At 34.8% G+C, this 13374-nt stretch overlaps 1 protein-coding gene across 2 annotated transcripts; it reads right to left on the bottom strand.

The window, feature by feature from the left end:
* Positions 1-3906: 3906 nt before the first annotated feature.
* Positions 3907-6746, bottom strand: LOC149553363 (L-type lectin-domain containing receptor kinase IX.1-like). 2 transcript variants are annotated; one of them, XM_089788826.1, is made up of 2 exons: positions 6491-6746; positions 3907-6295 (listed from the first exon to the last, which is right to left on the bottom strand). In XM_089788826.1, exon 2 carries the CDS (start codon positions 6229-6231, stop codon positions 4129-4131), a length of 2103 nt encoding a protein of 700 aa, XP_089644952.1. In that variant the 5' UTR covers positions 6232-6295; positions 6491-6746; the 3' UTR covers positions 3907-4128. The 2 variants fall into 2 exon arrangements, with proteins under 2 accessions (XP_089644952.1, XP_089644953.1); XM_089788827.1 differs by having other exon boundaries at positions 6527-6746.
* Between the last annotated feature and the right edge of the window lie 6628 nt (positions 6747-13374).

The raw sequence follows: 13374 nt of genomic DNA, 5'->3' as shown, positions 1-13374 counted from the left end.
TTCATATATCCCTATTTATACTTGCATGTCAATTTTTGATCAACTTAGCAAGACATAAGACATGACTACTACCCTAGGGTTTTAATGAGGAAAAAAAAAATTCAAAAAATTTAAGCAACTAAAACAATTCTCTTCCTAATTTTTACAAGATTTCACCAAAAAAAATGATGGGTGAAAAAAAATAGGTCTTCAACCCCTACTAATTCTGTTGAGGACTCCACTACCTTGGCTAAGAAGATTAAGAAGGAAAAAGTTGAAATTCTCAATGTTGAAAACCCTGGTACCACTTCTAGGAAGGACCTCAACTAGTCAAGTAAGAGATTAAGAGAGAAAAAGCCCTTAATCAATTCTGGCATGCCTAAGTCTAACAACCTAGGGGAAATTCTAGCCCTAGACCTAAACACATAGCCACTAGAAGGAATTATGGAGAATAGGATGAGGAATAAACATAGAGTGGAGATAAAAATGAGGATGATATGGAGGAAGGTAAGGATAGTCCTTTTCCCTCTAAGGTTACAAATACTTTCAAAATTAATACTGTCACCCTAGATTCTAGAAAATCTAAGAATATTGAGGAACAGGGAACAATCACTTCATCAATTAGGATGGGTAATTTGGGTAGCCATACCCAAGCAGAGATCACGGGGGGTAAAGGGGAGGACAAGGATAAGGTGCAGGGGGGAGAGAACACTCAACAAAAATAGGCCATGATGGAAACAAGGAATAAAATGCAGGGAAACCTAAAATTTGGAAATTTGGAAAGGTCCATTGTTGATCTAATCATAAGGAACATGGACCTGGAGAATAAATTTGATAGGGTAGCCAACCTCTAGATTCATGTCATGCACTTGGTGGCCACTGTGCTCTACCTCATGCAGACTAACAACGATGGTGTTATAGATGATAAAGAGGTGGAGACTACTAATTCACTTTGCAACTTACTCGTTGATGACTAGCTTTGCTTGCTACTAGAGAATTCGAGGATCCAATGATTGCTCCTCCTACTAGTGTGATTTTTGTTTTGTTTTGTTTATGTTAGTTAAATACTCTCTGAGCCTTTGAGCCCCCTTACGTTTTTCATGCTGGACTGGTATTATAGCCAATTTGTATTCGATGGCCAAGTTTATACATAATGTAACTAATACTTTCAATGTTTTTTATAGTATTTACCTTACTACTATGCTTATGGGAGGGTTTTTCAAATTAAGAAAGGGGGTTCGGTAATTTAATGGTAGTGACTACCAACTGATCTTTGGATAGTTGTTTCTCTCTATAATTTGTCAATCCCCATTTTGGTTGCTTCTTAATTTCAAAAACATATTATTAGTTCATATTATCCTTTCATTTTAAAGGAGGGAATATTTATTTATTTATTCGACATAATTTATTTTACTTTTTTAATCTATTGTTATTTTATTTATTTATTTATTTTAATTGAGTTATTGTCCTACAATCTATAATAATAATAAAATTAGTATTTTTATTTTATTGTTTATATATTTCCTTATTAATATTTTTTGTAAACAATTAATGTATATTGAAAATTATAATTATATTTATTATATTTTTAATTTATCAAATTTGCATGACAAAATTTTGACTATAATAAATATTTTTCAAATATCATATAGAGCTTAAACTTTTATTCTATTAATGCTAAATTATCTCTTGAATGACATTCAACACTAATATAACCATCCTAATAGTATTTTTGTATTATAGAATAGAAAATTGTAATAATTTAGAAATTGGTTATATGTTTTTAATAAAATTCCCTTGTATAAGATTACATTATTAATATTAAATGATTGGTTTAATGAAGAAATGTAATTTGCACCAAATATGCTTAATTATGCATTTGCAAAAAATGATATATGTTTATTGAAATAGTGCAATGTTTATTCAATATCATATTATTCCTTTATTTAAAATAATAATGACCTATACACATAATTATTCATTGTTACTATAATTGTAATAGCCACTACTTTTTATTCCCAATATAATGTCAACTATCAAAAAATAGTTAAATCAAATACATCATGTAGTCAAAAAGATTATTCACAAGTGTCACATAATGCTTAGTACTTGTCTATTTCAATAATACACACACACACACACACACACAGATATATATATATATATATATATATATATATATATATATATATATATATAGAACTTTAATATCTTATATCAAATAGACTATGCTTCATTCAAATAGGAATTTGAGTATTTCCTAGAGATAAGAAAAAGATGCATACATTAGTTTCAAAAAATAAAGAGAAAATTTGGGTTTTAATGACTAAGAATAATTTTAGTGTAATGCTTATTATTGCAAATTAAATAATAAGTGTCTACTATGAGACAGTTCATGTTGACTTTGCAAGCACTCTAACCACAATTTACTAAAGCATTACTTGTCGTACAATAGGACTTGGAAGCCATATATTCTACAAACTAATGTGTACAGTGGAAGAAAACGAGATAGACAATGCTACATTCACCTTTGGTTCAATCCCACCAAAGATTTGTATTTCTACTATGTTCTTTGGAACATACATTAGATTGTGCAAGTCCATTTTCTGACTGATCAAACACCAACTTCTCTAATTCATATCAATAGACATGGTGATAAATTGTTTGGTTACGAATCATATTTATTATATCTAAAACGTCAACTTTCTCAAGTCAAATTCTTTGTAAATGATGTTCCAATTAGAGTGAGCTCAAGAACAACAATGACTTGAGAGCAATATGGCATTATATTTAAAATGCCGCTCTTGGCATGTAATCTTATATCATTGTTTTGTCTATTAAATCTTACTAGTCATTAATTTTGATTATCAGTTGGAATACTTGTAATGTGGTCTAAACTTATTGTTTTGTGGCTTTATTATTTGATGCTTGGATAATATGTTATTGAATATATTTGGATAATATGTTATTGAATTTAGCCTAGAAATTAATACTCAAATCTTTCAAATTTGAAGTTTAAACTACCCCTTTTCAAAAAGATAAAATAATAATATATTAAACAATTTCAAAACAATTGTACTTCTCAATCTCAAATACCATACAATCTATGTTGTTATCAATAAAAGCAATGCACCTTATTGACGCAAACATTACATCTTATTGGTGGATAAATTACTATTATATTTTTCCACTAGTCAATAGATAAATTAGTCCTACATTATTATACTAATTACACACAAAATAAACATATTATATGTAGATATGCAAATTAAATAAAAAAATAGTCAATAAAATAATTAGTTATAATAAATTATCCCCATAAATATTACAAAATATTAAATATCATTTTAATAAATAAAATATTAAATTAAACTTTTATCTTTAATTTATTGACTGTAACATTGATTACAAATTACTATATTTATATATTGCTCATAAAACAAAACAATAATCAATTTATTTTCAAACTAATTCAACTACACATCAACTTTTTTAAAAAATAAAATAAAATAATTTTAAAATTATAAATAATAAATCAAAACTCATATAAACTTACCAATCAATTTTTTAGTTATATTCTACATTAAAAAATATCAATTTTTTTATGAAAAGAGAATAAAAGAAGACAATATATCTATCCTCGATACAAAATATAGAGTTTTTCAAATTTTAAAAAAGGAGAACATAATGAATTCACTTAAATTTTTTATATTTATTTTTTATAGTCAAAAACACCAAATAATAAAAATTACCGTAATTTTTTCAAATGTAAAATAAAAATATTGAATTAATTTTTTTATCTTCAGTATATTTTGACCAGCTTAAACAGCACCCTAAACATTAAGGTTACGATCTCTGTATTTTCACCTCAAATTTCTTAAGCAAACACATCAACAAATACAGATCTGATCATTCTAGAACGTATGGTAAGATCGGAATAGAACAATAGTTTCTATTTTACAAAGATAGCAAAACCATCCTTTGTATCTTACAAAGCTAAATCCTTTCTGTTTTACAAAGATCTAACGGGAAGTAAAACCGTGACTAAAATTACTGAACATAGTTGAGGAGGATGAAGTAGAACGCTGAAAAAAAGTATCCAATGTTCACCGTAAACCGACACAGATAAAGAGGAGAGTACAAGGGGACCTACCGACCATTGTGGACAGAAGTAGTAATGGTTCCTATGCTACTTTCAGAAAAGTTCGTCTGAGAAAACACAGCTCCAACCGGTGGCAAAACAACATAGATCGCCAGTGGTCTGGTGGAAGGCAGGTGCGGAAGCTCTTCATTCGGGTTCATCAGCACTTGAATGGCTTGTCTCATTGATGGTCGCAACTGTGGATCAGGATGGGAGCACGCTAAACCCAAGATCAACACCCTTCGTATCCCCTCTGCATCATAATCAGGCCCGTCCAATTTGGGATCCACACACTCCAAAACCCTATCCTTACTATAGAGCCCCCAAACCCAGTCCACCAGATTCCCTTCCGCTAATGGAGACTTGCGCTCCACCACCCGCCTCCCCGTGGCAACCTCCAACAACACAATCCCAAAACTGAACACGTCCGACTCTGCGGTGGCCTTGCCAGTGTAGCTACACTCGGGCGCCATGTACCCCGGCGTACCCGCCAGTCGGGTCGTCACATCAGGAGTAGCATCGTCGTGTTCGATAAACCTGGCCAGACCGAAGTCCCCAAGGCGGGCATTGAATTCCCCGTCGAGCATCACATTGCTGGGCTTCACGTCCCGGTGAACAACCCGCTGTTCCCATTCTTCGTGAAGGTAAAGTAGAGCCGAAGCCAAGCCGCACAGAATCCTGTGGCGCCGCAGCCAGTTCAACTGCGTTTCCCCATCTCTGTCGAAGAGAAATCTGTTCAAGCTTCCGTTGGGCATGTAATCGTAGACAAGGAGAAGCTCGTCGCGCTCGTGGCACCACCCGTGAAGCTGCACCAGGTTCCGGTGGCGTAGGCGGCCGATGGTGCTGATTTCCGAGATGAATTCCTTTGCCCCCTGTTTCGACCCGGCTGAGATTTTCTTCACCGCTACAAACGCCGCTTGTTCGTTGCGTCCGGAGTTGAGATTTCCTCTGTACACGCTCCCGAACCCGCCGGTTCCCAGAAGCTCCGCTTCGCTGAAGTTGTTTGTGGCGGCGACGAGTTGCCTGTATGGGTACCGCTGAGGCGCGTTTTGAATCACAGCCAGTTCTCCGCTGAAGTAGCCGTGATTTAAAGCGGCCTGCCTTTTCTTTTTCATTCTCCTCAGCAGCCCCCACGAGACTAATAATCCCACCACAACTAATCCGCCTGTAATGGATCCCGCCAAGACGCCTCCTTTGACCCCACCGCCCGATCCTCCTTGCGTTCTCGGCACCACTGGGTGGAATCTCAGAGAAGAGTTGGGTAACATCACGGAACTGAAATTCCAGTCGAGAATTCTGTGTATCTCGTACGAATTCCCTGTTGTTGCAGAGAACCCCACATACGCCGATCTCGGAACAGTGTTTTCAAGTTCCACCGTGTAGTTCAGAATGCTTGCGTAGGCTGAACTACTGTTGGCATAGCGAGCGTAGATTTGCAGGGATTTAGCCCACCCGTCGTAGTGAACCCGAATTTGTATAGCTCGCCCGGCCTTAATGTCGATGCCGTGCCTTCCCATATTTTCCGTTGCGTTGGACTGGATCCCCTGGATATCGATGCCCACATGGTTGCCGTCAGGGTCGAATCGGTTCTGGTACGTGTCGAACTCGATGGCGAGCTGACCAGTCGTGTTTCCGTTTGTGGAGTCGTCGAAGAGCCCGATCATGCTTCCGTCGCTCCCTGCTAGAAACCTTTTGGTATTCGGGGCGATGATGAAGGCAAGACCGTCGCCGTTAAACACCACGGGTTTCACGAAGATGGTGAAGACGGAGGTGAAACTCGCCGGCCACATGGTGATCGGCTGGCGGTACAGAACCCTTCCGATCATGCTAGGAAACACCACATTTGAAGACGTTTCGTTCGAAAGAGAAACGTTTAAAGTGGCGTATGGATCAGGTGTGACATCGATATAAGCCTGTCCAGCCGCAACGGAAGCGTTCCCCATGTATATGAGCTGCTGGCTGTTGTTCTGGCTGAAGTAGCCAAAGGAAAAACTAGTGCCGCTGCCATTTCCCTGCTGCGCGTAGGAACCCCAAATTAAAAATGGAAGTAGGTTTATCAAAGAATAACAGGCGCGCCTCCTCAACATGATCATCATCTTAACATCTAACATCTGAATATGAGACCGCACAAAAACTGATATCCAGTTAAAGTATAGGACAATATTAAATGGACGCCTGTGGCCCACAGAAAAGAGAGATTAAGTATTGGAAGTGGAAAAGCCACCACACAATAGATGGATGCTTGTACCATTATAAATTTAATGTAATCCATGAAGCCTACAAGAACTCTGTTATCACACATACTCCACTTGAATATTTTTTATTAAAAAAATATTTAACAGATTTTCAAATATTCCAGAACCAAAATACCAAAACCCTTCCTTCAACAAAGTCAGTCATTCGTACACTGACGCAGTAATTTCTGGACTAATCTGTTGTTAACATCTCCGTAGTAGTCCATGCAAAAGCGGTGGCACCCCGGATTTTTCTTACCCTGAATATGAGATCGTATATTTATCTACAACTAAAACTAAGACTGAAATTAGGACTCCAAGTTTCTGGTAAAAATTATAAATTGGATCTTGAATTGTGGAAAAGCCCCACAGCAGAAGAATAATGGAATGGGAACTGGAAGCGAGACCGACCACATAAATTTGGCAGCACGAAAAGTCCGTCAAACTCGTTGATTGAATTGTCGGAGATCAAGTATTCATAAACTTTACACGTGTTGAAAAACAATTCAGATGTTGAAATTATAATTACTATTGTTCAATATGACTTGATTTTCTTTTTATTAGTTCCTGTCATATAATCAAATTCTTTGGAAATTTTTAATTTATCTTCCTATTGATTACTTTCTATTGACTAGTACAATGAACAGTGATGGATATGGGTGGACCAGTTCTAATATTTACTTGATATCAAAATGAAATATTTTTCCACCAACATTAACTTTTTAAAAAGCTTTTCAAAAAAATCTAGCATTGGTAGGTGGTTGTAATTAATGCAATTTTTACAAACATCTAGTCTTTGTCAAAAAAAAAATCCGTTCACATGTTTTTTCCTTTCAACACATTGTGGAAACATTTATTTTAATGCAATTTCTACAAACATCTAATCTTTGTCAGAAAAAAAAAAAAAAAAAAAAATGTCCTCATGTTTTTTCCTTCCAACACATTGTGGAAACATCTATTTTAATGCAATTTCTACAAACATCTAATCTTTGTAAGAAAGAAAAAAAAATCTATGCTCATGTTTTTCTTCTTCCAACACATTGTGGAAACATCTATTTTTGCCCAAAAAAATCTATCCACATATTATCTTCCCTTCCAAGAGGCTAGAGAACATTCATAATCATGTTTTCAGGCCAAGAAAATATTGTTAGAATTCACATGTTACATATATGTTGACTAAATAATCAGACACCATGGAACTTGTGTACAATGTGTTCATTTCTTTTTTAAACATCCGGTTGATTTAAAATAGTATGAGACAATTAAACTATTCATTTTGAATGCATACTTTTAAGCAAAATATCAATCTGTTTCTATTGGTACTTTTTTCTAGTCGATGTCTTTGTTAGAAATTATCGATGCATCACAGTGTTTATGAGGCAAGTTGCAAAGGTAGTAGAGCACCATTTCTCATAATAGAGTTTAAATTTATTGTTTAATTAAGCCTGCAGAAATCATGGTGATGTGCATGTACAATACAGGCTCAAGTACTGGCCTAGGAAATGTAGATATGTTTTTTTCAATTTTTAGCTTTATTTTTTAATTATAAAATTCAGATTACTTAGCTTTTAATTTAAGTTTCTCTTTTTTTTCATATCATATTTCTCTGAATTGAAATAATTTTGTAAGCTACACTGATTCTATACAATCTTGTTGTCCTTCCTATGAATGTGTGGCTAAATACATGAATGATTAGCAATTGGTCTCTATCGATTCAAATTTTGTTTGTGGGAATCTTCTTCAAGTTTTGAAGGTAAATTTCATGGGCATTCCAATAAGAACTTGTGATGCATCTTTTAGCTATCATTTTTCTTTCCATAATGTGCAAACTGTAAAGTTATTTCTTTTGGTAACATGTACATCACTTTTGTTTGAGGAATGCTTAGACTATTGCCTTACTCTTCTAACATCATGTGCTTGTTACTTTGGTATTTAATATTTAATTCTCCATGGCAATGCAGAGATGGCACATTGGAACTCTTCTTTCCTGTTGGCGCAAATATGAGTGGGATTGGATACATTTGTTATGACAAAGAAATGAAATGTTTAAATTGGGGGACCTAGATCATAATAGACACATCTTTCCAATTTTTAACAGCTACCATACAATTATACAAGTGTATATGTTTTTTTTGTCTTCATTTTTTATGTTTCTTCTTATTGGTGGTGGATATCTTCTCAAAAAATTCATCTTTGTGTTTATGAGGCTCTTTATATCATGATCTATTTTTTTTCTTGCAACTCCTTGAAGTGAGTGATTAACAAATCAACAATCAAATCTCATATTAAATTAATTTTTCAACCATTAATTTTCTTGCCAATTTTTAGTTAGATATTAACACTTGGTTATTTTCTAACAAAGTAAGTATTGAAAGGAGGTTTTCTAAGTTGTTGAAACATGTCTAATTTGGTTTGTATGAGCGTGTATTTGTTATTAAGTTTTATCTATTTCAGTAGGCCAAAATCTATTGCTAAATTGAAAAAAATCATCTTCTAGCTTGAAACCTTGAACAACTTTCAGATTTCTTTTTTTGCCATTTCTTATTGATAACAATGTCAAAGAAATTATATAGTTTAACCATTTAGAGTAAGGATAAAAGTAAAATGTATTTAATATTTTTCAAAAAGCTTTTGTATTGGCCTTTAAACCAAATTTAATAACATCAACATTTTCCAGTATGCTCAGTGGTGCATTTACTACTTATTTAAAGCAACTCTTTTTTCAATGAGTCTACAATGTGAAAAGACAAGTATACTACCAAAACCAAGGTAAAAAAATGGCAAGTTAGGTGTGAAATAAATATGGAGAATATAATGTGGAGGACAAGCAATAGTGACAAGGATAGGGAGATAGAGATTAGTCCTTACAAATGTAGCAAGGTCAAGGGCAGTTATTTACAACTCTAGAATTTATATAAAAGATCTTAAATTTTATCTCAAAGTGAGATAGAGACTCAAAGCAAATTAAGAAAATTAAGTTCCTTAGTTAGGAGACTTGGTTTTTCTACCAATGCACAATAGACCCTTACCATTAGACTAGGCATATGTGTATCTTAAGACTTTGTCAGACTAATTTATTACCTATGTTATTCATTTCAAAAGTTGTTTGGCCTGTGCAAATTGGGTTTGAACTGTTTGTAGGTTTTTCTTCCAGGCTTGCAAATCATTGCAAGTTGCCTTTTGGTATTTGACTATTGTTACCATTTGTGTTGGTATCTTGTTTGTGCCAATAATAATGAGGATTGATGACTTCTAGCCTTAAGAATTGCTTTGTTTTGTATATGAAGTAACAATTAAAAATTTGTGTGAAATATGGATTGTGGAACTGAAACATTTTTTTTGATAAAATATATAAATGTTTTTTAGAGAATTTTCATCACACCATGTTTTGATTGGTGAGTTTAATGGGTGTTGTCTAAATTATGAGTAAAAAATGTGGTCTATTTCATTTTGTTGGTGTAAATACGTATTCATTTATTACACTTACTTAAGTTTACTTAGGTTTATGCATTAGTTTATTATTTTGCATTATTTTATTTGTGAGACACTCAGGAGTTTGTGCACTCTTGTGAGTTGTCTTGACATCACAAGGGGTCTGCACCTCTTTTAAGCACATGTTGTCTACAACACAGGAATCTTCTACACACATATGACACTTCGTCATTCTTATCCATTCATTTAGAATGTTAGATACGGTGCTTAGTTGTCTTATCTTCTGGTTGTTTCTAAAGACATTCTAGGTGCTTCCTAAGAGGCCTTTATATACAAGCACTCCTAGTGTACTCTTAATTATGGCATATTGAATACATTGTCATTCTGATCATACTCTCTCTCTCTCTCTCTTTGGTCTACTGTGTGCTTGTGTTTGAGTTCTTAGTTCTTGGGTGAATTTTTCTTTAGGAAAATTCTTACATGGCATCAGAGCAACTTGGAGACTTTCTCATCACATAGCCATTCGAGACCATGCTTGCTTCATCACCTCAGCTCGAATCTGGAGTGCTGTAGAAATTGAGAATGTCTATAGCTAGATCTAACATCACCATTACATCCAAAATGTTGAACTGGTGAAAATCAACTATAAATTTGGCTACTTTGGCCTAAAGTTGACCGTGAGGCAAAAAAAATTTGCAAATTGAAACCCAAAGGCCTCGACTTGCTGTTTGGGTATGGTCATTTTTCGCAAATTCAATTGATTTATTTCAGATCTGCAATTTTATTTTTTCTCTTCATTTTTTTCTTGTCAGTATATTTCGCAAAAAATTTTTGCCCAGCAGTAGAGAATTTTTTTTTAGCAAACCTGGGTAGTGACACCCTGGATCTACCATTTGGAGGGTTCTTTTATTCTTCACAACAAGTTATTTTATTCATTGGGCACACTGTGGCCATACCTTGCAATATCACAATGGGAAGACCACAAATTTCCTAGTGACATGGCCCAAACACACATCGATCAATGACTAAGGACCAGCGGTCACTCTTGCATTTGTTTATTCTGCCGTGGTCTTTTCAATATAAACAACACTTAAAGCGCTCCCACCATGCATGTGGGATTTTACAAATAAAATTTTGGTGTGATTAAAACTGACAGCCCACAATTTTCTAGTCCTTGGTCTCCGTTTTGCATGTAAGGGTAACTTTCGAGCCGCACGTTTGGTGTTTTCGGTGATGTGAAAGACAGGGTTTCCTATGACGTTGTGTTGTTTTCACATGGCTTTGAGTTTTTTTCCCACCCACATAGTGTATAGAAAGACACACACCTATAGACCACAGGACACTAGTCTAGCCCAACATGCGACCCTCTGACAACTGCCCACATGGATAATAGGCCACATCTTCACACAGCTTACCAACTGGGCTGCATCACCCAGGACTGCCATGTCACCCATGGAACCCACTGATTCTTGCCACCTCAACATATGATATTGACACATGTTCTAGCCATATAGTGCGGACGCCGAGTCATATGCCATGTCACCCAAGGGCACAAAATTTTTGCTAATGTCATCTTTTCTTGAGATTAAAATTGACGATCGTTTGACTGTCATTTCCAAGAATTTTATAACTGTAGTGATGATCATTTGACCATCAAATTTAGACTACCAATTTTCCTTCTGAACCCCTCTTTTGATTGCTTTTTAGTTTGGCAGCTTGACTTTGCAAGCCGATAACTTGGACATCCGAACTCCGATTCAGGTGCAATTTTTTTTGAAATTGGGTAGAACTTCCTAAATTTTCTATTGGTGGTGTTGTTTTCTAGTTTTGGTGCATATATTTTGCATAAATTACATTTATTGGTGACTGTACCTACATAATCCTGCATTTTGCAACTTTAGAAGCTCTATACGGGCACATTTGGTCACTTTTTCATGTTCTATTTTTTTTGAAAGTGCATTTTTTTTTTCCTACTTTCTAGATCTAAAGTCAGATTCTAGGGTTGTGTGGACCAAATTTTCACTTTCAGAATTAGGCCTTTCTTGACATTGTAAAGCTTTGATTATTTTTCAGAATTGTTGTAAAACTAAGATACAATGCTTAAGTGATAGATTTCAGCCTCATAAGGCAATTGTTAAAGCCAAATTAGAAAGTCCACTTTGTTCCTTTTTGACAAGTGGCCCATTATAAATGCACTACTTATAAAGTGCCAACAACATCTTTTTTGGGGGGGTCTTTTGATTGAGTGAAAAGGGGGGGTGTATATTGTGTTCTTGTGTCTCTATTTTGTGCTCTTTTCATTTTTTGCATAATGGGTTTTAAATGTCCTCCTCTAACTTCACGCAACTATTCTAGATGGAAAGATATTGCATGGAGTAGATTAATAGAAAAAGGATATAGTCTTTATGTTGATGGTACAATTACCGAACCTATTGATGCTAAAGAACTCATTGATTCACAAATTCAAGACCAACAGGGTTTAGGTGTTATCAGGAGTTCTGTACATGGGAATCTTCTCTTTCACATTAAAAATTGTTCAAACTCTAAAGAATCTTGGGACTAACTTAACAGTTGTATGGTAAGGTGGATGACAAAAAGGGATTTTAGATTGAGGATGATCTACTTCTCTTGGATCCTAAGAATTATGACACAATTCAGGATTACATCATCAAAGTCAATGAGTATATGGCACTTCTTAAAGATTGTGGAAATCCCATGAAGGATGACAGGTTGATTCATCACATCCTGAAAAGACTACCTTCTAAGTACACTAACTTTGTTTTGAGTTTTAATACTCATAGGTTGACCATGGGATCTGCTTACCAAAAGCCTTCCTTTGATAGATTTGTAGGCATGTTGATTGTTGAACAATCTCACTTGGTGGATTTTGTGTCTAATCAATATAATACCTTTTTAGTTATAGGATTGGACATCCCTTACTACCAAAGTACTATGCTAATCTTCATTAAATGTCAATCCCGAAGCATGAACCTGAGATGATGTCTGCAAAGTATATGCTCTAGTTTTCGCTAAAAGACACAACTACCTTGAATGTAATAACCATTAAGGAAATCTAGTTTATCCATAGGAAAGACAACTATCAAATACTTGGAAAGAAATTCTAATTATTTAACCATACATCTATGCACCTACAACTGTAGGAACAGTGACTAGTTCTGTTTCCAGTGGCTACAGGAACAACAGTTCTAATCTTAACTTAGAAAACTAAGTCTAACTCCTACTTACTAAAGTAAACTCCACCTTCCGTGTGGGCCCCCATGAAAGAATGAAGGAAAGATAGGCTTAGATAGAAGTGTAGAAACTCAACAAAGTCATGTATTCATTCAAATATGTAGTATTATAATAACTTGGGAAAAACAAGATGTATATCCACTCTGTCTGTCTACTTACTACCTAATCGCATAGATACAGACGAGGTCTTATTTAAAAGGAAGGAAAACAAAAAACTCCTATATTTACGACTTCCTCACAAGGGAAAGTCAATTACAACTTAAGACTGCAAGTATGCAACCATAAATATTAATTATCCCTTGAATTCCCCACAAATATAGATCATAGTGAATGCTA

Source organism: Cupressus sempervirens, chromosome 6 (assembly GCF_028749045.1).
Source record: "Cupressus sempervirens isolate cs-2001-9-10 chromosome 6, ASM2874904v1, whole genome shotgun sequence".
NCBI lineage: Eukaryota > Viridiplantae > Streptophyta > Pinopsida > Cupressales > Cupressaceae > Cupressus > Cupressus sempervirens.
This window is presented reverse-complemented; position numbering and strand designations above follow the sequence as displayed.

Coding starts and splice junctions, on each gene's coding strand:
- LOC149553363 (XM_089788826.1), bottom strand. CDS start 6,231: ATGTTAGATGTTAAGATGATGATCATGTTGAGGAGGCGCGCCTGTTAT.